The sequence below is a fragment of the Drosophila tropicalis genome, unplaced genomic scaffold (assembly GCF_018151085.1).
Source record: "Drosophila tropicalis isolate 14030-0801.00 unplaced genomic scaffold, ASM1815108v1 contig_694, whole genome shotgun sequence".
NCBI lineage: Eukaryota > Metazoa > Arthropoda > Insecta > Diptera > Drosophilidae > Drosophila > Drosophila tropicalis.
The window spans coordinates 4,922,924-4,950,403 of NW_027173176.1; the positions used below are offsets into that span (position 1 = coordinate 4,922,924).

At 38.0% G+C, this 27,480-nt stretch overlaps 2 protein-coding genes across 3 annotated transcripts in view; one reads left to right on the forward strand and one right to left on the reverse strand.

Annotated features, from left to right (window-relative positions):
* LOC137579391 (elongation factor-like GTPase 1) overlaps positions 1 to 27,480 on the reverse strand; it is a 77,639-nt gene that overhangs the window by 33,514 nt on the left and 16,645 nt on the right. The gene's annotated exons all lie outside the window — the stretch shown is intronic.
* dsx-c73A (doublesex cognate 73A) overlaps positions 12,088 to 27,480 on the forward strand; it is a 28,675-nt gene continuing 13,282 nt past the window's right edge. The window contains exon 1 of the mRNA XM_068292817.1: positions 12,088 to 13,614. Within this exon, the coding sequence (XP_068148918.1) occupies positions 12,088 to 13,614 (1,527 nt within the window). The remainder of the gene's footprint in view (positions 13,615 to 27,480) is intronic.

Consider the following 27,480-nt stretch of genomic DNA (forward strand, 5'->3'; position numbering starts at 1 on the left):
ATCATTGGCATCCTTTGTATCGTCGACCCTGTTTTGGACTCATTTCAGCTAATGGGTATAGACAATGTCGTTACGATTTAGTACAAACAACAAACAAATAAAACTTATTTAGCTGTTTTTTCAACTATTTCTTTTTTTGGTCATGCGAATTCCATTTGGCAATGCGGCGGGTTGACTGTTGTTTCTACTTCTTCTCAAAGAATTGGCCGAATGTCTAAAAAGACGCAACGGACCATGGGAAATTGAAATTTAAATAAGAAGAAAAAACAAAGTTCAAGTTGCCTCCCTCAAGCATGGGCGAATTTTTGGAAGAAAGTACGTGAAGAATCCCAGGGAGTTGCTACTCAGGCATGAACCGAACAATTTGGCCAACAGCCAAACAAAAAAAGCCACTTGATCATACAGTTGGAAGAGATCGTGTCCAAGTGGTCATGCTGAGTAGTTAATAGAGGCGAGAATGAAGGGAAAATTGAATTTGAAAATCTAAAGAAAAAAAAAAAAAACAAAACAACAAAAAAATTCAAATCATAACTTTCCATTTTCAATACTACAACAAAAAAAAAAATTGGCGAAAAAAAAAATCAAATTGATATATTGACAGGCAAAAACCCCCCAAAAAAAAAGGTGGAAACACAATTTAAAAGCAGAGAAAATCAAACGACGATTCACATATGAAGGAGTAGAGGAAAGTTCCCCCTTTTTACCCTATCTCACCCTCTTGGCTCACTGTTTGACATAAATGATGATGAATACGCGTTGGCAGGCATCATCAGCAACAGCAACAGCAACAGCAGCATCAGCATCAGCATAACCATCAGGCAACTGGCATCTGGCATCGGCCTCATCATCCGTAGTCCGGAGGCAGCAGCACCAAAACATCATCATCATCATCATCAGTTAAAGCAATGGCAAAGTTAATGCTGCTGCCAAAGTTGCCAACACTTTCAATGCCGCCACCAAGTTGAGGGTGTTGCTGTGGAGCCACCGTGACTGTCTGACTGACTGACTATCTGTCTGACAGCCTTATGTGACGAAAGGCCGGAGATTGACATGGAGTAGCTTTATAGTAGGTGGTTTGGTTTGGTGTATTGCATTTAATGAAGCTGCCGCAAACAATGAACAAAAAAATGAAGGCGACATCTTCTTGGTACCCAGAAAAATGCTTCAATAATTTAATGCAAATGCATCAAAATAATTGCATTAAGTTGTCAACCCGAGCATTGCTTAGCTGCTGCAACTTTGCCTCATAAATAAACCAACTTTTTAAATACATTTTTAATGAATCTCTCCTTCTCCCCTTCTTAGAGAGCTTGCATGTCTTACAGTCATCTTTGCGCGTGTGTATATGTATGTGTGTGTGTGTGGTCTGGATGACTGACTGGCTGCGAAATGGCAAAATGACAGATCTAGTTGATGTTGACAGATTGAACTCTATTATTTATCCGGAATTTGATATCTAAATATTCAATACAAAACCAAAACGTCAACAGAAATTTTTTCTTTTTAAATTTTCAAAGCTAAACATTATATTACACGTCGAACTATTTATTAAACTTAATCTCTGTTGCTTTATATTAGAAAATTAGAAGAATGAATTAATAAAAAGAGAGAAAGAACATGTGTAATTATTTAAGATGGTCTCATTAGTTGGTTTTAGGTAGTTTCAGTTAAATAATGTGTTGCTAACGCTTTCCAAATTGTTTTTCTCTAATTTTCATTGTTGGGCTGGGAAAATATAAATTTTCTAGTCTCTAATCCAAAGATAAATGTCTTTACAATCAATGAGAGCGTCAGAAGAGGCGGAGAGAAGGTCATTTGTTTTATGAACATTTTCTCAGTTTAATCCGTTTGATAAATAGGAATCAATAAGCCTTTTTTAGAAAACTTTTCACATTAAGACCATTGGCCATAATTAACAAAATATTTGTGACTGTGTGTGTGTGTTCTTTTGCTGTTTGCTGTCACTTTTTAAATCAATTTAATGCTATTTAAGATATTATTAGAAATGGAAAACCGCAGTCGCAGAATAAAAGAGACGACAAATTTAAGAAGGACACTAACAAAAGAGCCAACAATGCCAACTGAAAACAGGCACAAATACAACAACAACGGCAACAACAACTGCCATGTCGACCAAAAATTTTCACAGATTGAAGAAGATGGAAAACCCAAGTGCCTGAGTCTAAACTATAGAGACGAAGATGGCTTCAGAGTCAGAGTTGCAGATGGAAGTTTGAGATGAAGTCTGAGGGTAATTAAGAGCGTGGGATGAAGTTCAAACCGATGCGAAAATAGAAAAAAGTAAAAAGGAAAATCATGAAATATGATAAATATGCGAACATTTTTACAAGCAATGAGACGATGTACCTACACATAGCCACGAGTATCTATACTCTCCCTCTCTCTCTCTCGTTTTCTCTGTTACTTTTGCTCTAACTGAATTTGAATAGTTTCCCAAAATGAGGACAGGAAAAACACTTTCTTCATACATGCACGAACGAATGGTATGGTGTATATTTTTGATATAGGTATATATACTTGTAAATATATCTAGCAATTTTCTAGTTAACATAAGAATGCTTGAATTATGATTGGAAATTTCGTTTAGCATATTCTTCTTTAGGAAAGAAAAAAATCGAGAACAGTGAGAAGAACCAAGAGGCCAAAAGAGTTAAAATAACTTTATAAACAAAATGCAAATGCCTCAACGACTTGCGTACAAAAGATAAGGCCCAAACAAAAGGCCAACAAGATATTGCTGTTGCCTGTTTGTTGTATGTTGTATGTCTGTAGATGTAGATGTCGTTGTGGGTCATAACGTTTGACACCTTTTCGATTGGTTTGGTCGGTCAGCTGCAACTAACCCAGTTTTTTTAGGTTTAGTTCTCTCAGTTCTCTACCCAAAGCTAACTGTCATGCCCAACAACAACAACAACAAAAAGTGTCCCATAAATCCACGTTTCAGCTTCTTTGCTCAATGCTTCAACTAAAAAATTAAGTAACATTGAAATAAAGTGAAAACGCACAGTTCCAACTGGCGCATTAAGCCATTAGCTTTTTGGTCAATTATAATGAATGGAAATTAAAGAATATTATTTTTCGAAATATAATGTTTTGTTTTTCTGATTTTACTTTGTGATATGTTTTTGAACTTTGTGAAATGTTTCTTTTTATAATTTTGTTTAATACTGAAACTATCTCTTTTTTACATGCAAATATGTTAAACTAAAAAGTTAAAGAGCGTATTAGAATGACCCTTGGGTTGAAAAGTGATTCTGGTTAAGACGAAATGACTGTGTGCTGCCATAAACGTCTTACCAAGAAGCGAAAGCAATTTGGTTGAAATTTTGGTTTGTTATACCAAATTATAAAAAATGTCATAATTAGGCTCGGTTTTTTGTTTTGTTTTTCATGTTGGATAACTGTTTAGAATGGCACAGGAACCACTTAATTTTCCCGCTTTTGCTACCCTCTCTCTATCACTATCACCACACACGGTCTGGAAGGTGATAACTTTCAACGGTTTCACATTGGAAATTACATTTGGTGACTGTTGCTGATGTTGATGTTGCTGCTGTTTTTGTTGTTGCTGTTGTTGCTGCTGTTGGTTGGATTGTTGGTGTGGGAAATTAATGAATTAAGCAAAGAGTCGTCTTCTTTGCGCGTCTACTGTTTGGCGGCGGCAAAAATAAGAGGAAAATGGTAAAAGACAACAACAAGAAATAGAGAGAGAGAGAGAGGGAAGAAAAAAAATGGAAAATGGAAATGGAAATAAGTAATGCTCACATTACAAAGATGCGATATGCTGCCAAGTGGCGAGACTTTAACTCATTTCCACGACACTCAAATGAGCAGAAATTATTGCGGTTAAGTACGAAAGAAAATTTTCGGAAAATCGGAAAGTAAGCAAGATAACAACAACAAACACATTGATATGGAAATAGAAAGAGTAAAATCAAAAGGAGAGAAAGAAAAGAAAGAAGGAAAAGTTCATTTTAGTGGTATGTGTATGTGTGTGTGTGTGTTGTGTGTCTGCCTTGTTAAGAAGAAGAAAAATTGCAGTCATTGAAAGGGGGAAATTTTCCATACTAAAGCCATCTCGATTCCTTTCCCTCCGACGGCCGTCGGTCGTCTCTTTTGTTCGATAGAAAATCGTGAATTAAATTTAAACAAAATAAATAAATGGGACAAGTGAGCCTCACAAACGATAAATAGAGAAAGAGCGAAAGAGATGGAGATAGTCGAGTAAGAGGGAAATTATAGGGCCTCCTCTTTCGTCGTCGCTTGTCATTGATATAGTTAAAAATCTTTAAGGGTTTCTCTAAACGACTTTCAAAATGCCCTAAAATAATAAAATGTCTAATAATCTCTTCCCTTATTTGAAAGATATTAAATTTCTTTTAGCTCTACTAAATTTATAACTTATTTATAACTAAATATGCCATTATTTAAAAACTAATATGCCCAATTTTTACTTTACTTTAAAGAAGAGCAAGTGAGAGAGGTAAAACATCATCAGTTACCAATCTCAGCAGCTGATTTGCCATTTGCTAGAAGAAGTCAGCAATCAAATTGGCACATTAGACAAATTGTAGCCATTCGCAACCCCAGCTCCAGGCTCTTGCTTCGGCTTTGACTCGAACTCCATCTGCATTTCCATGATACCGCTTCCGCTCACCAAACTTCATCTACATCGATCTGCTCATCTTGAGAGCTGATGGTGGATACATCTCAATAACCCGACCGCAGTTGAAATATCAACACATTTTCTGCCCACACAGAGGATCATAAATCAAATGTTTGCCAATAAAACCGCATAAGTTAGTACAAAGTTTCCAATACCAATACCGAGCTAGAGAGATACCAATCAGCAATCATCTGTAGTGCAAGGAGTATATAACCCAGGTGCGATCAAATGTCAGTGGACCCCCACACACCTCAAAACATTTCTCCTGCCCCACCCACAAACCTAACATACCTTGCCTTACCTTACTTACCTTATACCCCATCATCACAAAATCTTCAACTGAACCTTCTTCTATCTGGCCACAATTTAAGCCATCATTGACCCATTTTTTCACACTCACTTGGGGAATTCTATTGCTTGACGAGAAGGATGATGACGATGCTGATGATGCCCCTGATGATGACGATGATAATGATAATAATGATGATGATGACGACGACGACGACGATGATGATGATGATGATGGTCCATGTTCTGTAACGTGTTGCCATTTAATTGGCTTCGTGTGAAGTAGTTCCAGAGCTGTCTGCCTGCCTGAATGCCTTCCTTCGTTTTTCTATTTTTTTCTTTTTTTTTGCCAAATACTTCGCGTATGAAGCAAAGTGTCAAAGTCATCAAACAGCAAAAACAACAACAAAAGACTGCGTAACTTTATCGTCGGCATTTTCTTTATACTGGAATACCCTTTAATAGGTTCTTTCTACTAAGAGGTAAAATAACTCACGGAATGCTCTAGGTATTTAGTCACTATGAAAGCGACCATAAAAGATTCCTAGACATTGAAATGATTAATGAGTGAATTCATCAGTCATTGTGCATTATCTGATCTTTAAGCCTAGGATGATAACCAGATTTGAAGCTGCTGCCAAATTAGTTAATTACTAAGCTAAAAGGTGACCCCAATTGAACTACTGCAAAACTGCATACATAAGTAGTTATTGTCGGGTTGATAAGTAATACGAATTCGGATCTATTTATCTAATTCTGTTTCTAATTCAGTTTCCCACTTGAAAATAGATAATGGATTCTAGACAAATTGGCAAAAGCTTTCTCAACAATATAAAATAAAGTTCTAAAGCAAAATTGAAACCTCTCTAAAGCTGAATTTCAAATATTTTTAAAAACTTTTTGTTGGTCATTTTACTGTGTCCTTCTAATCCTTATAGAGTATCTAATCTTCTAGCCTATCAAAGTCATTAATTTTCGGTCTTGTCGTCGTTTTTCTAAACATTTTTCATAGAATTTTTTTTCAACGCTTTTAGTGAGTTGTTTTATTGTTTTTTTTTTTTTTTTTTTTTTGTGTGTTGTCATGCGCTTTAATTAAATTTTGTCAGTTTGCTACTGTTTTTTTTTTTTTTTTTTGGTTTGTGTAATGTCATGGCCAGAGGCCTGACAATGTTGACAATGACTTGGTGTGTGATGTCACTCACAACAACAACAACAACAACAGCAGCAATAACAAACAAACAGGCAAGACCCAAGACAAACACAACAGAAACCGGCTAGTCTGATCAGGCCAATTGAAGGCGAGGAGCTGAAGCTGGTGCTGGTGCTGGAGCTGCAACTAAAGATGGGGCTGGAGAGCTGGAGTTCATGTTCATGGCTTTAAGTTGGCATGCCAAAAGACACAAACCAAATGCATAATTACAAATTCATTTGGCACAATTATTGTATGCCATTGCCAGTAACAATTGTTGTTGCTGCAGATGCAGTTTGTGGCATCAGTTGGTGGCACGACACACATTTAATTGCATTTGGCAAACCAAGTAAAGATAAGCCAAAAGGAACGAAAAACACGCGAATTGCGAATCTCTGGCAAACGCATGACATTAAATTAGAAACTTAATATGAAAAGAGACGACAATGAGGAGGGTAAAGATTGAGGTAAAGTCTGCAACCTGTTGCTGCCGTTGCCGTTGCCGTTGCAGCATGAAATGTTTATTCTTCCTCACATTTGCCACAATTTTTAATTTGTTTTTAGTGCTTGTAATTCATTTGGAGGGACGGAACGATAAATGGAAATGAGATGCAGCAATTAGTCGTGGGGGGTTCTTCTCCTCCTTCTTTTTTCAATATATATTTATATACACAGAAATATATACATATATATATATACATACGTATAAGAGGAATATCCAGACGACGAACTGGTTCGCCTAGCACCTAGCACCTAGGCCAGCCTAGCTACAGCAGGAGGCGGCTTATCTAATGGACATCATATATAAATTTCATTGAGATAAAATACAAGTTTGGTAGCTTTCACATGGCAAGAGAACTTACAGAACTCACAAATGCAGAAAGAGACGAAGAAGAAGAAGAGAAAAAAAATTGAGAAATAAGTGAAATAAATATATGATGATCATATGGGTAAACCGAATCAAGCTAGGTGAATAGTTTTCTTGAATTTCATATGGTTAGGTTAATCGATTCCATTCATTATTCTTTAGCATTAATAAAAGAAAAGATAAAAATTATTTATGATCCATATAAGCTAAAACAAATAAATGGAATTGGCAACTAGCTAGAGATTCTCATCACTGATGGTTAGAACTCTAAAATCAATAGGCAATCGTCGAGATACTTGTCTGACTGTTATATTAGCTAGAAATTTAGCATATGCAATGCTGTAACTTCAATTGCAACTGGCAGCTGTTGCTTGGGGAAAAATCTTAGTTAGTGATCTCCATGAAGTAATCATTTAGCTAAACATTCAACCAGCTGATTGCCGGTACTAGAATCAATTTGGGAAAAGAATTTTAACTCCATCACCAGCTGGCATCGAGAAGTCTCATCAAGCCATAGCATATTGTTGATGACCTAGAAAGTGAGCTGGGCGATCCTCTATGCAACTGCAACACATCCTCATCTAGCCACCGAAAATTGCTGACTTTTAAGCATTTCAAAATCAATTTGCAGTCGCTGGGTAATTACTATACACTGCCATAGAAAGAAAGAAAGACAGAGAGAGAGAGAAAGAGAGAGCTGTCTGACTGCTGGTGATGATGATGGTGGTGGTGGTGGTGGTGCTGCTGCTGCTCTAGGTGGTGGTGGTGGTGGTGGTGCCTACTAAAAAGATTATGCAATAGTAGCGTCACGTCAACTGGACGGGACTTGATTGTTTCAACACCCAAACTCAAGTCAACGAACCTGTGACAGACAGACTCACAGACAGACAGACAGATAGATGGATAGACTGGGCAGTAACTTGGTTAAGCAATCGCATATGCAACGGTATTAAGACCCAAAAGGGGAACATTAACAAGCCGAAAAACAAAACAAAACAAAAAAAAAAACCAACCAGAAGAACCCTCATGACCTGCAGCTAGTAGCGGGCCAATTGCCTTGAGAAAATATATATTCTTAATAAAATAAACCAAAAAAAAAAAAAAACAGAAGACTAACTAAAAGGAGTGAATAATGAAGGAGTAGGTTTTTAGTGTATAAATAGGAGTAGAAGTGGCTGTAGGAATGGGTAGGAAATCTTAGCTAATGAGCGCCCCAAGGCGCCATCATATGTCATAAACAGCCAATAGACATAGCGACAATTTGATTAATTGTAACTAAATGCAACTTGGGTAGAGATGGGGGGCTGGCAATGGCAATGGCAATGGCAACTACAACTGCCATCAGATGCAACTGCTCCTTTTGCGTGCTTGACCACAATTAGAAACGGTTAATGCAGGAGGCAGGAAATTCAACCAAGAACAACTTGGGCACAATTAAGCAAATGACAAATGGCATCAAATTGCAAGGAAAATGGCGCCACCAACATTCCAACAGCAACAGCAGCAACAGTCGCAGCCAACTACAGCAACATCTCCGTTAGCAGTTGAATGCAGTTTTAATAAATTTAAATGTGACCAGCTAACAGCAACAACAATTGGTAATTGTAGTCAGGCTTAACAGCAATTGTTGCCATGTTGCTGCCGTACAAGCAATTGTTGTTGCCAATGTAAGAACTAAAGCTGCTTTCTTCATGCTTATCACTACATTTTTGCCATGAACAGTGAACACTCTGAAATAAAGTCCATAACCAATAATCAAGCTAATAATTCAAATTAATTTCGGGGAGAGCATTAGGAAAGAATACCAGAGACTGAGAGGGAGCGAGAGGGAAACAGCTGGAGAGAGAGATATACCTAGATAGAGAGTAAGCTATTTTTCCTATCAAGATCACTATTAGAATAAAAATAAAGACAAAAACCAGCAAAGGAGAAAAAAAGAATCCAAAGTTGAGGAAAAATTACCGCCAAAGACCAAAAGATCAAACCAAAGAGAAATAAACTACAAACCACAGCAACTGCAGCAGCAGCAGCAGCGGCAGCAACAAACCGAGAGAAAAAGAGATGGCAATAAAGAGGAATAAAATAAGAAGATTGCCATTGGCACTTGAACAGCAGCAACTTCGTGCGGCGTCTTCTTCTGAGGCAAAGAAAAAGCATGGACAAAATAAAAAACTAAAAAGGCAGCAGCAGCACCACCACTATAGAGCAGAGGAGAAAAAAAAAGGGCAAAAAGCATTTTCCAGTGCCTAGTAAAGTTCAAGAGTTGCTAGTGCTAAGTCTAAGCTATAGCTGGTTGCTGTTTGCTAGTTACTTTGCTTGCTAGATGCTGCTTGTACTTTAGAGATGATCGTCGTTGCTGTCGCTGTCGCCGTCGTTGTTGCTGTTGCTGTTGTAGTTGCAGTTGCAGTTGGGTTGCATATTTTTATGGCCAGGCCAAAACGAAAACAAAAAAAGAATGCAGACGACGCCACCGCCGCTGCCTTTTTGCCTGTTGCATATGCATAAAAGATAAGACAGACAGAAGAAAGTTGGCCCCAAATGTTGCTGTTGCTATTACTATGGCTGCTGCCGTTCTAGCAACATTTAGCCACGCAACATGACCAGCACCCACTCAACTGGCAAAAAGGAGGTAACAGTTGCCGGCAGTTGCAGTTACAGTCTTCTTTTTAACATATTTTTATGCCATAATCATTATAAACGCCTTTTATGTGTGTCAAGTCACATTTCTTGATCTTTTCTATAACCCGTTTCCATATGCTAATGAAGCAAAGCCTTTAGCCTTGTCAACATTCGCTACCCTCTCTCTCTCTCTCTTGCCGTTTCCTTTCTCTCTCTTTTATTTTACTTATATTTTTTGTTTTAGTAAACGCCTTGGGGCGAATTTGAGCTCAATTAGTAGGGGGAGAGACCCTAAAAAAAGTTCATTTTCTCACAAATTATAGACACATTTGCCAGCGGGCAAATTTTGTGCAGCAACAGCGCTAGATTCATGGCAACAACCCAAGAGGAGAGGCATGTGGTGGAGTGGTGCAGAGAGAACAAACATTTCCCGCATCTATCAGGTGCATTGATCTATGGCTAGTTTTTTAATTAACGCTCAGTTGCTTTTATTGCCTTGTACTCTCTCATACTTGGAGCCGTATTTGCTTGGAGGTTTCTTATTGTTTTATTAGGCGAACGGAGTATCCCATAACGAAGAGCAGCACACAAGAATATAAATTTCCTTCATTAGGGCACGTCCCTGCTATTCAGCCAATAGATCACTGATAGAAAACATCATATTCAAAACAATGAGAATTAGTCTAATTCTTTCTACTTTCAGTTAACACAGTTGGCCAATCTTTGAATATTTTTTAAATTTCTTCATTAAGACATAAATTCATAATGCGGCTGGCTTAGCCTACAACAACAGCCTAATTGAGTTAATTTTAATCTTTCTGAAAATACTTTTTATTTGGCATCGCAGAAATACATCTACCCTGTCTTTAATGAAAAGGTATCTAGCAATTAAGAAAACTAACAACAAATTATACTTAATATCCTTAAAGTATTTAACTAAATTGAAAGAGACAGACAGAAAGAAAAAAGCTAGGAGAGAAACCAAAGAGTGAGTGAAATGGAGAGATTAAACATTTTCTTTAGATAGTCCAAGGTGTTAGTCGTCCAAATCGATGACAGTTTAAATGCAGCAAGTTGACATTGAAGCGAAAGCAAAGTCGTTGTAGAATCTGGCCGAATTGTTGAGAATTAGAAAAATGTCAGGTGTGTTATGCTTTTGTGTGTGTGTGTGTGTGTGTGTGCGTGGAATGACTAATTGAATAGTCTCTATGTAGTACATATTTATATATGTACATACTTATATATTTATGTAGCTAAACGTGTGCCTAGGCCAAGGCAAGCCCAACACAACATGTTGCTAATTAAAAGCATTTATTTGTCGTCATTTTCAACAAAGATTTACAACATTTTAAGCTTGGCAACATTTTGCTAAGCTTGACAACATGTTGACTGCCAGAGCAAGAGAGTGTTTAACTCTCTTTTAAGCTCTGCAACATGTTCGGCTTCAAACCGGTCTCTGGGCTTAGAAAGTGCTGATCCATTTTCTGGCTACATTAAAAGAAAACTAGCATATTTTGAATAGAATTGAACATTATATCATGTAAGACGAATCAACAAAAACAAATTTATGGAACATTTGATTGATAAAGTGGAAAAAGAAGAAGAAAAATATTATTTCAGTTAATCAACTTGAATTTTTCCTTACTAATTTTATCTGAATGACAACACAAGATGTCACTTTAGTGCAGACCTTTAAAATAGTCAACCCTTTAAAAGCTTTCTATGTTGAAAATGTCCAATTAAATAATTAGATTCTCTTATGCATAGACTACCTAAATTATTTTCGATTAGCCAAGCTTTTTAGCGTTTTTTAATATCTAGCTTTTTTTAGAGAAACAAAATAATGAGCATCACTGATCCGGCCTGGCCGTGAACTTGGTGAAAGAAGAGAAGTTGCAGATGATGATGATGGGTTAGTCGGTTGGTTGGCTGGTTGGTTGGGAGAAAATTTTTAAAAGACGCTGCAACTCGTTGGCCTGGAACATTTGTACTTTGATATTAGAAGTCTGCGGATCGTAAACGCTGTGAGTATTGTGTGTAAAAAAACAAAGCAGCAAACAAAATATACAACCACAGCAGAAAAACGACAGTGCAAAAAAAAAAAAAAAAAAACAAATAAAAATAATAAAAAAATATAAAAAACACAAGAACCGAAAAAAAACAGTGGGACTCCTTGGACATTTTTTTTTTTTTTTTTTTTTGTTTTGAGTACGAAAAAGAAACTGGGAGTGGGACTTGAAGTGAAGTTACAGTTAGTTGACATTAATACGACTAGAAAGAGAGAGAGAGAGCGGGACAAACAACCTCCTAAACGTGAATTGTGTGAATAAACCAAATAAAACCAAAAAATAAAAAGTCGAAAAGCAGAAAATCCTCAAATTTACAATTTACACCCGGTGCGCAAATTCTAGTTGAGTGTTAGCCCACAAAACAACGATGCGGAGCTATTCGCTGGCATTTCTGGCAGTTACAACAATATTCTTGTTGTGTTGTTGTTGCTGCTTTAGTTTAAGCAACGCCGAATATCCGGGCGTCATTGAGTTGGTCGGCTATAGCAATCGTCGTGCTAGGACATACTTTGTCAATGAGGCGCCAACCCTGACTCCACCGGCATCGAAAACCCGGGCAGACATTGAGACGGTGAAGAGGAATATGAAAAAATATGATCGCCTCTTGGAATTGGATACGAAAAATCTACCCGAACAGCAAAAGGATATGCTTGCGAGAATCGTGGAGCGTGTGGCCAGGCTTAAGGAGTCGTTGGATATCGAAGAGCAGCAGCTAATCCAACAGGAGGCAGCCAGTTCGTCCAGCTCATCGGCAAGAAGTAAGACCACACAAGAGACCGAAGCTGAAACGGAAATGGAGCAGAGTACTCTACCGCCCACAGGTTCAACGGAAACGGAAACCGATCCCACCCTTCTGCTAGATGAAACTACCTTGCTGGAATTGCAAAATACAATGAACGAACAGGCGGCCATACAGCAGGCAGCCGTAACAGCTCAAACGATGCTAATGAAAGAGGATATACCCACGACAACAGATTTGAATTTGGCAGGAACTAACCGGGATAGCCAGGAGACGACCAGCATACCACAACCTACCACTGCCGAATCGGAGGCCACCAAACAGAGCGATGAAACGGCTGAAGACGAAACTGAAGAATCTTCGACATTTAGTGTGGACACATTAACCGATTCTGCAATAACCTCATCAACGGAAGATGAGGAAGATGATCAGTTTGTGGCCGCCCGTTCGAATAATAATATTGCAGCAATCACAGCTGCCGATGCAGATCCTCCAAGTACGGCTACGACATCCGCCTCATCATCATCGTCAGCAGCAACAGCTGGCAGCCAGCAGCGCACATTAACCACTCACATGGGCAAGCTAAAGAATCGAGCCACCAAACGACCCTTTGGTCACAAGGTAACAGCGGCCCTTAAACGTGGTGGACAACGTCCTGCCGCTGCTTTGGCAGCAGCCAATTCCAAACCCAGCACAGCTAGCACCAGCTCCAGCACCAGCACAACAGCTGCCATTCAAAAGCAAAAGTTGCAACAGAAAATCGCCCAGCAAGCCACCAAGCAACAACAGAAGGTAACATCACCAGCTGCTGGTGGTGGCGGAGGAGGCACTGCATCATTGTCTTCGGGTGCCACAAATCCAGCATCATCTGCCACACCATCCTTGCCCATCGAACAGTTATATACCCGAACACCTCAGGCGAATATTCCATTGAGTGTGGCAGCAGCATCTTCCTCTTCTGCCGCTGCAGCAGGAGCTGCCGGAGTTGCAGCCACCACCTACAGCAACCAGCAGCAACAACAACAACAACAGCAGGATTCCATGGTCTATGATGGTCATGTGAATGCCTCAGCTTTGATTGATAGCCTCAATACACATGCCCGGGAGGAGTATTACCAACAGAAATTGGCAGCCAATAGCAATAAGGATAATAAGGTGAGTAGTTCTCTTCAAACATCCTTTCACATTTACCAAGTTTCAAACGAAATGTTCATTATCATTAAGTAAAAATGTCTTTGGGATTTCATTTCAAATCGAAATAATTAGAGAGTCCATCATAGAAAGAACTATTTATTAATATTTATGGATATTATTTATGCCATTCCACTCCAAACTCCATTGTTTTGGATTGGAGAAAAGAAAGCATTGCCAATCAACTTGTCAACGTCTGCGCTTCTGTGCAATCTGTTTCACCTAATTGAAATTCGAACACAAGGAAATTCCTTACTTTATTCAGTTGTCAAAATGGAAATTCATTGCCCATTTTTGCTTCTTGTTTAGTTTTTCTTTCTAATGCCAATGACTCGGCGATTAGGAGACAGTGTCTTTGCTTTGACTTTGACATCTTGGGTGCAACTAATTAGCCGAAAGACCACCGAAAAACCACAATTGTTTCTACTTTTTTTTTGTCTTTGTGTTTGTAATACAACTTGCTGTCATTTACGATTTTCCCAAGACAATGGCTTAAAGGAAAACCGTTTTGGAACTAGACGACGAAGAAAAAAAAAAAAAAAAAACCAGAGGGCCGGGGCTAACTTCGACCGCGTCAAAGTTTGTATACCCTTGCAACTTTTTGGTAACTCTATCCTTACCTATTAGCCATCTAAAAAGGCTTAAGCTTGAGAAAGAAAGGCCTACAATCATAGGAAATAACGAAGATATTGATCAAAGTCACTGTTCTCCACCGATCGTTCCTATGGGAGCTATATGATATAGTCACCCGATCTTTATCAAATTCGGCACAGTCATTAACATATATATTAAATTAAGAAATGTTTAATTTAAAAGCAATCGTGTTAAAAGTAACGAAGTTATTTACAAAAGTCACTGTTTTCGACCAATCGTTCCTATGGGAACTATATGATATAGTCACCTGATCTTGATCAAATTTGGCATAGTCGCTTATAGGCGTAGTGAACTCTCTAATATTAAGTTTCACGACAATAGCTCAGAAAATAACGAAGGTATTGAGAAAGTCACTGTTCGTGACTTGGCCGTTTGTATGGGAGCTATATTATATAGTCACCCGATCTTGATCAAATTTAGCATAGTCGCTTATAGGCGTAGTAAACTCTCTAATATTAAGTTTCACGACAATAGCTCAGAAAATAACGAAGGTATTGAGAAAGTCACTGTTCGTGACTTGGCCGTTTGTATGGGAGCTATATTATATAGTCACCCGATCTTGATCAAATTTAGCATAGTCGCTTATAGGCGTAGTAAACTCTCTAATATTAAGTTTCACGATAATAGCATAGAAAATAACGAAGTTATTGAGAAAAGTCACTGTTCGTGACTTTGGGGTTTGTATGGGAGCTATATGATATAGTGGTCCGATCCGGCTGAATCCGAGATATACAACGCCTGCAGTATATACAAGCCTACGTGCAAAATTTCAGCTCTGTAGCTCTTACGGTCTAGGAGGAGTTTGCGTTGATCCAGACGGACGGACGGACGGACGGACGGACATGGCTAGTTGAACTCGTCTCGTCGTGCTGATCAAGAATATATATACTTTGTATGGTCGGAGATGCTTCGTTCTATGCGTTGCACACTTCTGACCAAAATTAATATACCCTTTTTGCAAGGGTATAAAAAACAGAGAAGACAAAAAAAACACACACAACACTAAACCGTTTGAATGTCAAATGCAAAAAAATATTGGAACAACTCGACTCTGTTAAAAACTGTAACAAGAAAAGCCACAAGCGACAACACCAACAACAACAACAGAGACAAAGAGACAAGAGATATCGTTGAAAGGTGAAGAGAGGGGAAAGAAAGAGTTCAGAGTTTGAGGAGACAGTTGGGGAAATGGTTAGCCTGATCCGCTGGTCACTTGTTATAAATGAAATCCAAGTGAAGGCCTTCAGGCCTTCTAAAGTTGAAGCTTTCCCATTGCAAATCGATTGTCATAAGCTGGTGGTTGGTGGTTGTTGGCTTGGCGTACGAACGATTGTTAGACTGGGTCAGTATTTTTAGTTGCTGGTGTTTCTTTTTTTTGAGTGGGGGGGTGCCTTTTTAAAACTGAAGACAAGAGAATTGAAGTTCCAAGTCCAAAAAGTCTCTCATCTACAATGATCATGACGATGATGAGGATGCTGCTGCTGATGATGATGATGATGATGATGACGACGATGGTGGACATCATCATTATGATCATCTCGATTGAAGTAGAAATACTTGGCAATTTGTTGCCACTACTGACCTATAAATTTTTGATGTGCACCTAACTATGGATGATGATTGGAGGCAACTTTAGAGTTGGAGTTGGAGTTGAGTAGAGGTAACCAGAAACACCAACAGAATAACTGCAACAACAACAACAACAACGACGACATAATTTATGGCCACAGCCAACGACTCTTGCGATGATTCCTCAACGGCGGCAACGACGACGACGACAACGACGAAGACGACGATGACGGCGACGACACACATATGTACCTAGCTAGTCCAATTGGCTAACCAATATCCATCGACAGGTTAGGCAACTCCAATGACTACTACTCTTCCTTCTTGTATGTACAACTCCTTCATCTTCTCATTTTTAGCCTTCTCTCTTTGCCCCTTTTGCCGCTGCCTTAACATATGTGTGACACACAAACATATAATTCCAATCCACAACAGGTTGCCTCCAACATGGACTACGACTACCAGTCGGAATCCATATCTGACTTGATTCTTAAGTATGTTCTATACTTGACTTACCTGCAAATAGAGAATAGAGAAAATAGAGAATTAAATATCTATCTATATATATATAGATTGTATAAATACATATATATTTTGTATATACATATATTGTAAAATGGTTAATTAAAATTACAGTCACATAACCGCACCTAAATTGGCTTCACAATAGCTTGTCTAATGAAGTCTTTAATTGCAGTGCTCATTCATTCATTGATTCAGTGTTCGGTGCCATTTAAAGCTCGAACTTGAATGCCTTTTGCTTTTGTTTTACCTTTAACTAAAGCGAATGGTATTACAAGAATTTTTATTCGCATCCTTGATTGACACAATCATTTGCGAAACTTGATAGAACCCTAGAAGACCTAACATTTGGATTGTCTTTGGAAAATGCCACAGCTATGTGATTAAGTGATTAACTAAAATACATATTCTTTTAGTTTGCTTACACCTTTCTGTTTTTGCCATATGACCCCATTGAAAATTCTAAAGGTAAAAAAAAATCACCTGTTGTAGGGTCACGATGAAAGCTGAAAAGCCATTGTTGAGAGAACAATATGGGAAAAAGTAAACATGAAAACTGATAAATGTTTACTTAAAGTCACAAGAAAATCAAAATCATTAATTACTATTTTTTCAATAGCCAAAAGGTTATAAAGAATGTTAATGATCTTTGGAAATGGTCATAAAATCAAATCAAGTCGAAACTCTAGGAGCTACCCATGATGTTTGTATGACGATTATGATGATGATGATGAAGATAATGATCATGATGGCCATATGATCATGGTCAGAAAGTCATCGAAGCATTGCGGGTTGAGCTTTAAAGCTGATGAAAAAGAAGAAGAAGTCTTTTGATTGTCTGTGTTCTATGCTGTCGGTTACCGCTAGAAATAACATAAATTAACGATTAAGCGCAGATTTGTTGTACGGTTTATATAGGTGCCCTCCACACACACACACACACACACACACACCTCTTCACTCCTCCTTCTCCTCCTCCTCCTAAGCACCACCCCTTTTGCATTTAGAATAACGCGATGAAGTTAAAGCAGAAGCACACAACACAAAAAATGTTGAAAAAGAAGTAATTAACACATTGTTAAAATATATACCAAGAGGATGAGTTAGTGTGTGTTGCTGTGTGTGTGTGTTTTTGCTTCTTTCTTGTATTTTTGGCAAAAACACACACAAACAAACAATCGACAATCGGCTATCAACAAAAGAAAGCATAATTGTTAAACTTTTGCTAATTTACATGGAAATAATAATAACAATAATAAAGAGAAAGACTTTCGCTTGCCACCAAGAGTCAAATATATAATTTACACGCTTTCTTTCAACTTTAAGAACTTTCAAAAGATCATAAATGAATTCTTTTGGCTTCATTGATACCTCATGGCTTTTAATTATAGAGGCCAATATGCCGTTAGTTGGCTTTGAAATTGTAAATTTGCATATTATGAATGGCGAGAGGAAAAGAGAGAGAACCATGCATAGAGAACTGCAATCTCATTTCTCGCATCTCTCTCTCTCTCTCTCTCACTCTTTCGTTTACATGATTGTGATGCAATGTTTCTTGCCATTGAGGCGACTTTTTTTCCATTTCTTCATTCTGCAACTAATTAATGCTTAAATTAATTACTTGGGGTGTAGAGACGTTTGTAGGAAAAAGTAGCCGTCGAAGAAGAAGAAATAGACAGAAGAAACACAAGTTTCACTCGTGCCTAGTTCGTGCCTTCTTTACCTTTTACTTGCTGGCTGCCAACCATCCAGCCAACCAGCCAACCAACCAGCCAACAATGACACCCAACAATTTTATAAGCCATAGAGCATATAATCATAGAGCCCAAGTGGAATATACATACATATATGTATAGGGACGGAGAGAGAAAAAAAGAAACTTGCAGGGGAGAGAAGGTTGATCCGAAAAAACAAAAAGTGAATTGCAGTTAGGGTAATTTTTCTAACACAAATCATAAAACATACGTAAGAAGGTCAACAAAAAATACAAAGTAAAAGACATACAGGCCATTTGATCTGTGGAGGAGGAGATGCAGGAGCAAGAGGAGGCGGTGTAGCAGGCGGTGGCAAATCAAAGGCCAAAAATTTCCAATGAAAAAGTGTGAAAATTCCCCACATTGAAACAATTTGTCAGACATTGACAGCCTTTCAAACATCTGAAGGAGAAGGACTGACGCGAAAAGGCGTGACGACTGGTCAGCAATTGTTGGAACTTGTTTCAACATAATGATCACCTATCTACCTAGTGTGTGTGTGTGTGTGTGTCTGTTCTGTGTGTGTTTGTGTGTATGTGTGGGCTGAGTGTTAATGATTTGGTTAAGAGGGCAGCAACTTCAACTGGTCTAAATTTGTTTTAAAATAACTTGAGACTCTAAACTTACACTTAACCTTCTTTTATTCGCCAATTCGATTGAAATCTGAGTTAGGTTATGTGTATTAAATTGCCTTACTCACTAGTGTTATGGCCCTTACCTATTACCAATATTGGATCAATAAGTCTAATGTCGTTCTTTTTCTTCTTATGCGGCTTTTTAGAAGTCTGATGTCTTCTAATTTATTTGGTTTCGAAGGGCAATAAAGACCAACGAAAAAATCGCTTTCTCTTAACAAAATCATCCGAGAATACATAAAAGACTTAACAAAAATTTGCAGATAGAACGATTTTGTGTTTAGTCGCTTGACTTTTGTTAATTCTATAAGTAAACTGTGTGTGTAATCATTTCAGAGAACTAAAGAACATCAAATTGATGGCATGAAGTAGCTCCGGTTGGCTTAGACCATAACCTGATTAGTCGAAAATTAAGAGTTCTACTACAGCAACTAAATGTATCTATTGTGTTTGTAACCAATTAGCTTAAAAGATTATTTGACCAGTCTTGGGGTCTTCACACTAATGTGAGTAGTTTTCTTTTCTTCTTTTTGTTTTTGGTATTGTGGAATGGAAACTCGATTGCATAAGTTGGTTAAATATTTTTTCCTCAAACATTTACCGCTTTGTTTTATCAATTGCTTGTTAGGCTTGACCGTTAGTTTTTCCCAACTTCAAACAAGCGACATTAGATGGCCCAAAGTTATGCTAATTTTTTCTCAAACCGAAAGGCAAAAAAAAAAACGAGATGATGATGATGATTCCAGGGAAAACTGGCAGCACTTACAACAAGTTGTTGTTGTTGTTGCTGTTTCTGTGGTGTGTGTGTGTGTGTGTGTAGTTTGTGGTTTGCTTTTCTAGCGGAAGCTGCAAGCAAATGCAAATGAAAGCAATGAAGCAGAAAGCCAGAGAGAAAGGCCTAGCGAGGGGGTTTATGCGGCGGTGTAAGGGAACCGTCGACATTATTCATATGATTAGGAAAAATCGAACAATGAGCCAAAGAAAGCCATTGAGAAGAGACAGAGAGAGAGAGAGAGAGAGACTAACACACACACAAGCAGAGAGACAGCGAGAAAGAGGTAGAGATAGAGAGAATTTACAGCGACTTTGTCTGGCTTTCTAACTTAAGCAATTTCGTTATTGTAGCTGCTGTGTTTTTTTTTTTTTTTTTTTTTTTGGGAAAGGGTTTTCTCTCCACTTCTTTTCTTTCTCTCTGTTGTTTCTACGGTTTTAGCTCTTTTCTGCAATGATTTATTAAAACTTTTACTAGCAATTAGAGTGAGGGGAACAAACAAAACAAAAGGGGGGATGGTAACCGGGCAGATTGTTGCTTGCTAGACAATCTCCCACACTAATAATACCCGTAATTTATATATGTATTTATATTTTGGTTTTGGGCTCGCGGATAAACAACAACAAACAAACAAGAAACAAAATCAGCAACAAATTATAAAAAGTGAAATTTTTAAAGCCCTCCCCACCAAAAAAACAAAACATACTCTTAACAAAGGCAGCCAAATGAAACGCCAGACCCAAAACATGGCCACAAACTAATACATAGCAAAGTAGTAGAACTTGATTGAAAACTCCAATTGAGATTTTGAGAAACTGAAACATATGACTGAAGAACAAACCAGATTATAGAATTTTCAATGATCTATGATATTTTTAAATATCAATTGATATAAGTATTGTATTCCTAGTTGAAAGCGATCAACTCTTGTGAACCTCATCGTCATGCTATGACATCCGCTGATGAATGTTGAAAAATGCCAGCATTTCAATTAAAGAACTTGTATCTGAAACTAGCCCGTGTGTGTATCTTGAAGATTGCCCAGTGACTGAGTGTGCTTTTTATTTTTCCTCTTTTTGCCATAATTTATACGCAATTTATGGGAATGACTTGGAAATGCCAGAGTTTTACCACAGATTTTTAGCGAGTAAATGATTACCCAAAGATCGTGCAAGAGGCCAAATGGCCAACCAACCGACCAACCGACCAACCGACCGACCGATCGACATTGATGTACTAATGAGCTTGAGAGCACTTTCCATTAAACAACGTTAAACGTTCCCTCCTTCCACCCACCAGCACAGCACTTGCCTAGAGTGAGTGCCTACTGCGACTGACTGACAGAGGCAGAGAGACAAAGAGAGTGAGAGTGTAAATAATCGTTAGTGCAAGGGACTGCCAAAAACAAACTACATCAAGTTCAACTAAAACAAACCTGACACCTTAACTAAAACAAAAAAAATAACCCAAAAAACGACACTGAAAGTCATGTGTAGACCAGAAGATACCCTGTAAATGGAGAAACTAAGTATTTATTTAGTTTTTAATTGGTTTCCCCAAGTTTAACTTACATAATTCTTGAGAGAAAGAATTGAGGACTAATTATGGCCACCATGTATCCCTGAGTAGATCCTTATACACTCCACTTGAGGGAAGACATTGGGTAGCAGATGACTGCTACACCCGCTGCGACTCACACGACTTCACGACCCAAAATTAAGATCTCACAGAGCATTTGGCAAACTAATTGCACAAATGTATCTACAATGTTGTTGTCGACCTCTCGCTCGATCTCCTACCTCCGACTCCAAGTCCCAAGTTCCAAATCTTCCGACAAGGCACCAAAAACACAGAAGAAAAAAACCAGACTCCAAGTAGAAGTCTGAGCTGAGCTGCAACTATTTGCATTACAAACGACCCTACAAATAAATGGAGGAGGAGATAAAGTTAGACTCGAAGCCACATAGAAGATCCCCCGCAAAGTTGAGTCTCGTCTTTGACTTTGGCTTTCTTTTGCATTTTGATTCGGTTTTCGACTTTCTGCTGCTTTAGCTTTCTAGGTCGTGTAATTGTCTTATATAGCAACTCCAACAAAAAAAGAAAAACCAATTGCATTTAAATCACATTTTTGCTTTTGTTTCTTCTATTCTCCTCCGACTAATCCTCTCTTCGGTTCTGTTCTCTTGTTGATGGCTAATTCAATTGGTTTTTACCGCTGACTGCTGTTGGCTTCTTTTTTGTTTTTGTTGCCTTCAGACCATCAAAATTGATAAATAATTTATAGAGAAGTGGAAAAAAGAAGAGCCGCTATTTGTACATTTATGGTCTATAAATTTAATAAACATTTTCGGTACTTTCTAAGCAAACAATAAAAACGTGAAACATTACAATCAACGAATTATTACTAGAGAGTGCGCAAGAAATGGGGAGACAACAACAACAAAAATCAGAGAAAAATAAAAGAAGATCAATTTGCGGTTTGCCATTTCGAAATTGTATACAGTTAGATTAATAAACCAGAGACCTAATTATTACCAGCATAACCAGATGCAAACAAATCTACATTAATCCAGTTTTCATATGCATATTTCGTAAATCCATCAAAACATCCCTTCTATCCTTAGATTCAACGTGTTCGTATTGATAACACACACTTTTTTAGGGGAGGGCCTGTCAATAATTTTCTGTAATTGTTTGGCTAATTTACAAAGAATAGAAAAGCCCCACGTAGAGATCCGCAATTTATGGTAAACTCAAGGCATTTCACTTGAATTTGTAAATGAACCTTTGACCTTCAATTGAGTGGAGAAGGAGGCAATGTTTTTGGTAAACAAAAGGTCTGTGGGCCAAGCCAAAACTTAATTCAGCAATTAAAGACAAAGCTGAAGCAGGAAGATACAAATCTTAAAGAGCCTTTCTTCGACATGCAACATTTTCGAATCACTTTGCGGGGGAAAGAGCTGGCAGACTTGGCAGTCAGGTGAATGCAATCAAAGATGTTTGCCAAACTGAAAACGTTAATAATTTTGTCTTCATCTTCTGGTTGTGGCTTAACAACTTTTACTCCATTTTTTTTGTGTCTTTCTTCTTATTTCTGTTTCTAATACAAAAGAAAGTGCAAAGTGGGCGATAAAGTGGGCGTGGACATGTAGTAGGCTAAAAGCATTGACACCATTTTGGCAATGGGAATGCGCTCATAAATTTCTGGCGATCTGCAGCAACTTTGTTGCCTAGACTAATATTTTTTTCTTTATTTTTCCTCGTCGTTTTTTTGTCCTGTTGTCTTTTGCGGATGGTCATCATTATTTTGAATTGCTAATTTGGGGGTGTGGCTGCCCGCCTTTTTGGTGAAGAACCATATACATATATATAACTAAGCATAACCAAGCAGCTGCCTTTTCTCGTCTTCCTTTATGCATTTATTTATGTGCCTTGTGCCTTTTTGCGTATAAATTGTAAATTCCTGTCCCCACAACTAACCACAGCAACTAAATGTCCATAGGATGGGTGGTTGCTGGACTAATGGTCGGAGGGAGTGCATAATAATTTTATGGCCAGCATATGAAAGTAATACTCGAAGAACTGCATAATAGAAAATAGTTGAAAACGTTTCAAAAATGCAATCAACCAATCAAGAAAAAACTGAAACTCAAACTTTTGAAATATTTACTTAAGTAGAACAGATTAGAAACTTGTTTTCTATTCAACTGGAAAGTATTTAACATTTGAAGGGTTACCGTTAGCAAATTGTCAATGGATTTATTGTTGGAGTATATAGACAGAATCTTAGCCTAAGATTAAGGTATTCACTTACTTCATTCACTCTCCTACTCTCAATCGTTTCTCACAATTATCTGTTTTCCGAAATCCAAACACTTTTCATTTCTCAACATTTCTTTAACCCACATAAATTGCATTTTGAAGGAGACTACATCATTATTATCATCATCGTCTTCGTCATCGTCGTCAAGTTGAACAAGTGTGGTCAGTTTTTAGGCCATCAAATAGCAGACATATCTACGTATATGTATATCCATGATGATTGTTGTTGCTGACAACTTGACACAAATTTTAATAAGAAGAAAAGCAAAGCCATAGACTTAGAGACAGAAAGAGTGTTCGTCTGTGTGTGTGTGTGTTTGAGAGTGTGTGTGTAAGTGGGGCGGTGGCAAGGAAAAGTGTCAATTTCCATAAACAAGGAAAAGCCACACACAACAACCAAACAATGAGACATCCATCTAACAATGACTCAAACTCGATGCTGGTTTTTTGCCCTACAGACAAATATGTATAACTATCCATATATATATATATCTATATCTATATCTGTGCATATACATAAGTAAAACTGATTTCTGTTTAGTTTTCAATAGTTGAAAGGTTTTCATTACAATAGATAAATATTGATTTAGCATTGTAATTCAAGTCTAAGTTGAGGTTCAAATTGAAGTTGAAGTTGCTGTCAACTACTGTGTGTGTGTGTGTGTGTTTGAAGAGTGTTTTTTCTTTTGCTTTTTTTGTGTGGTTGACCAAGGCCAAGAAATTTGTAGGTTTTATTTTGTTTTGTTTTGTTTTGGAATTTGCTTTTTTGCATTTGAATAGATAGAAAACTTTCTCCCACACCCTCCCCCGGAATAACCCAGGAAGAAAATGAAAAACACTCAAACAGAAGTATTTGTTGGCCATCTCTGTTTCACTGTGAGTCAGTCAGTCACGAAGCCAACTCAATTATATATTTGCAGAAGATTCTCTTCCCGAACTTTTCGCTTCTCTTTTAGTGAGAATCATTCGATATAACAAATTGAGCACGAAAACACGCAATAAAAATGGGAAAACCGCAAAAGCAAAAAAAAACTAAAACCAAATAAAATAAAACCGAATAAGCAGTAAGGAACGATTGAACGATCGCATCGTGTATAGGGAAAGATGGGAAAAATCGAGGACTAAAGATCAAGGCTTGGCAAAAGGGGGCCAAAAACCGCAAACGTAAATGGTTCAACGAAATCGAGATGCACTTAGAGAAACAACGATTTCTTCGATACACTTCTTGGATTAACAATATCTCAGTAATAATTTATTTCTCTTAGTGTAGGATGAAAAATGCAAGCTAAAAAGCAATTATTAGGAGCCTCAGAAAGCCAGAGAAATAAGTTATTTTTTTTCTCCAAATCGAAGTCCAAGACTATCACAAAGTCATCAAAGTTTATCAAGTTTCATCAAAGAAACCAAAATGTAGGAAGAAAAAAAAGCAAAAGTTTTTTCTAGGCTAAAAGCGTGTGGATAGGGCGTGGCAGTTTCTACCAATGGTTATATGTGTCATTTTACAGGCCTCCTTTGCCAACAGCCAACCTCCAATTCGCCAGGCTCCTCGAATGAAAGAGACAGAGACAGAGACAGAGACAGAGAGAGAGAGAGGGATGCCAGACAACACTAATTGAGTTCAAAGATCGCACATGGAAAAGTGGAAAGCTGACTGCCAGCTTGCCTGCTGCGAATTCAGTGGAACTTCATTTTCAGACAATTGGCTGCCAGTTTTATTAATCATCTTGGCTGCTCAATGGTCGGACGCGGTCGGTCGGTCTGTCGGTCGGTCGGTCGGTGGTTGGTAGCTTTAGTGGTAAAAATTCCCATGCACCCATAACACGACCGCATCTTCAATCAACGTCAAGGCTAGACTAGGACTAGGACCCCTCCAACTCTATGACTCTAGATACCTGGCAAAACCGACTCTTCGGAGCAGCAGCAGCAGCAGCAGCAAAATCGCGAAAATTAATGAGCAAATATTTTTCCCTAGACATTTTACATACTGCCACAAAAAGGGGAGGGGATTGGAAGTGAGAGAGATATTCGTAGATGATGGGCCCCAGAAGCAACAAAGTAGCAGCTCCATGTGGCATGAGCTTCAAGATAGAAGAAAAATAATTGTGAAATGAGAAATGTGACAGGTTTATGCGTGTCAAACACAGATATACTCCTGTATTGATCATAATTTTAATCATGACTGCTGATTAACATAATGTTTATGCTAATTATGATTTGAATAGACTTGATTAACATGTTTCTTTTTAGATCTTATAACTAAATTCCATGGGATGTTTATGCCGAAAACTTTTCCAAAAAAAGATATTGCAATTTGAATTGACCTAATGTTCAGTTAATTGAAATGAAGAAAGTCTTAATGGTTTATATATTTTTCAAAGAAATTCATTATAATTACCAACGCATAAACATCAAGTTTTTGCCTATATGTATATTATTTGATGCTGGTTGGGTTAGTTAGTATGTGCAAAAAAAAAAATGCCATATATTTTACCACGTTGTTGTTGCTGCTGCTGCTGGTTGGTAATTTGATAGGCGACAACTAGCCAGTGTCAGGTAAAAAGTATCTCAAGGTGTGTGTGTGTGTGTGTGTGTATATATCTTTTACATTGCAAGCAGGCAGCAAGTGCGACTAATAAATTAATGTGGCTGGCAGCCAAAGCCAGTTGGGCCATGTAAACTACTCATAGAATGAGATGCTGCCAAGTAAAATGAAAGCTCTTCGCGTATAGCATCACCTCCTTTCCTTGGCCAGCACCGCCGCCGCTCTCTTTCACCAGCTTCCTCCTTGCACTACCTCTCGGTTTCTGTCTCTGGGCGTGCTAAATTTGCCAACGATAAGTTGGCATGTCAATTGAGAGAAAGAGAAGATGAGAAACATTGCCATTTCCCCATCCTACGTTACACACACAGACACACACACACACATACACATGCATATAGAGGAAGAATGTTGCTGATGTTACGTTTGCATACAAGATGAGCTTCAAGTTGAAGTTAGAGTTGCAGTTGGAGGAGCCTGACCTGCATAACGGTGCCGCAACGAAACTGAACTCAGAAACCACCGATTCCGATTCGCTCGATCTGACTTTGTTGCTGCTGTTGCAGCTTCACCTTCATTCTCTTGGTGTATCTCTGTGTCTCTCTGTGTCTCTCTCTCTCTCTCTCTCTCTCTCTCTTTCATCTTTCTCTGTTTCTCTTTTAGAGTTTATCATTAACTCTAATAACACAGACGGCGACCGCAACGAACAATGCCGATTGGGAAGCTGCAGCATTCATAATGCTGTCCATTTTGATTATCATTCACTTAATTATGATTGATAGCTGTAAATGCTGAGATAGCTGAGAGTTGTATCTATTAGATACATTCTATACGCCGATTGATTTTACTGTTAACGAATCTCTTTCTCTCTATCAAATCAGAAGAGTGGAAAACAACTGCCACCATCTGACCATATTCAGTTAAATGCAAATTGAGGTTACTCACAGCTAAACACAGATAGGGAGACAGAGAGAGAGAGACCAAGAGAGAGAGAGAGAGCGAATTTAGCTGAAAATGGTCAGCACTCAACTCTTCCTCTTTGTGCGATTTCTTCGCCAAAATCAACAATTTTTCACAGTCCTAGTCAATTTAATGTGAAACTACTGTGACGAAACTTCATCTCCAGGCGGCAGTAACAGCAACAAAAACAACAACAGCATCAGCAAACAGCATATTTCAGTGTCCCAAGTCTGAATAATCATGCCAAAAAAAGGAAATTCCCATAGATTTTTGAAAAGGCAAGGAATTTCATCTGTAAGTCAAATCTTTCCTGTCGTCTTCCCACCAAAAGAAAAAGCACTTACAAAAAACATTGAAAACACTTGACATTTTCTTTTTTGGTTGCGCCGACATTTTGTTGGCCTACATACAAAAAAAATAAACAAAAGTGAGTAACTAATGATTTAAACATCTCTATAATGCCGACTTGACCTATGGCTGAACTTTTACCAATGTGTTGCTAATGTTGTCTTATTTTCATTATAACCATTTTACTTATATCTATTCGCCAATTATCATTAAATCCATTATTTGAACCTAAGGACGTCTTGTAGGGTTAGGCTT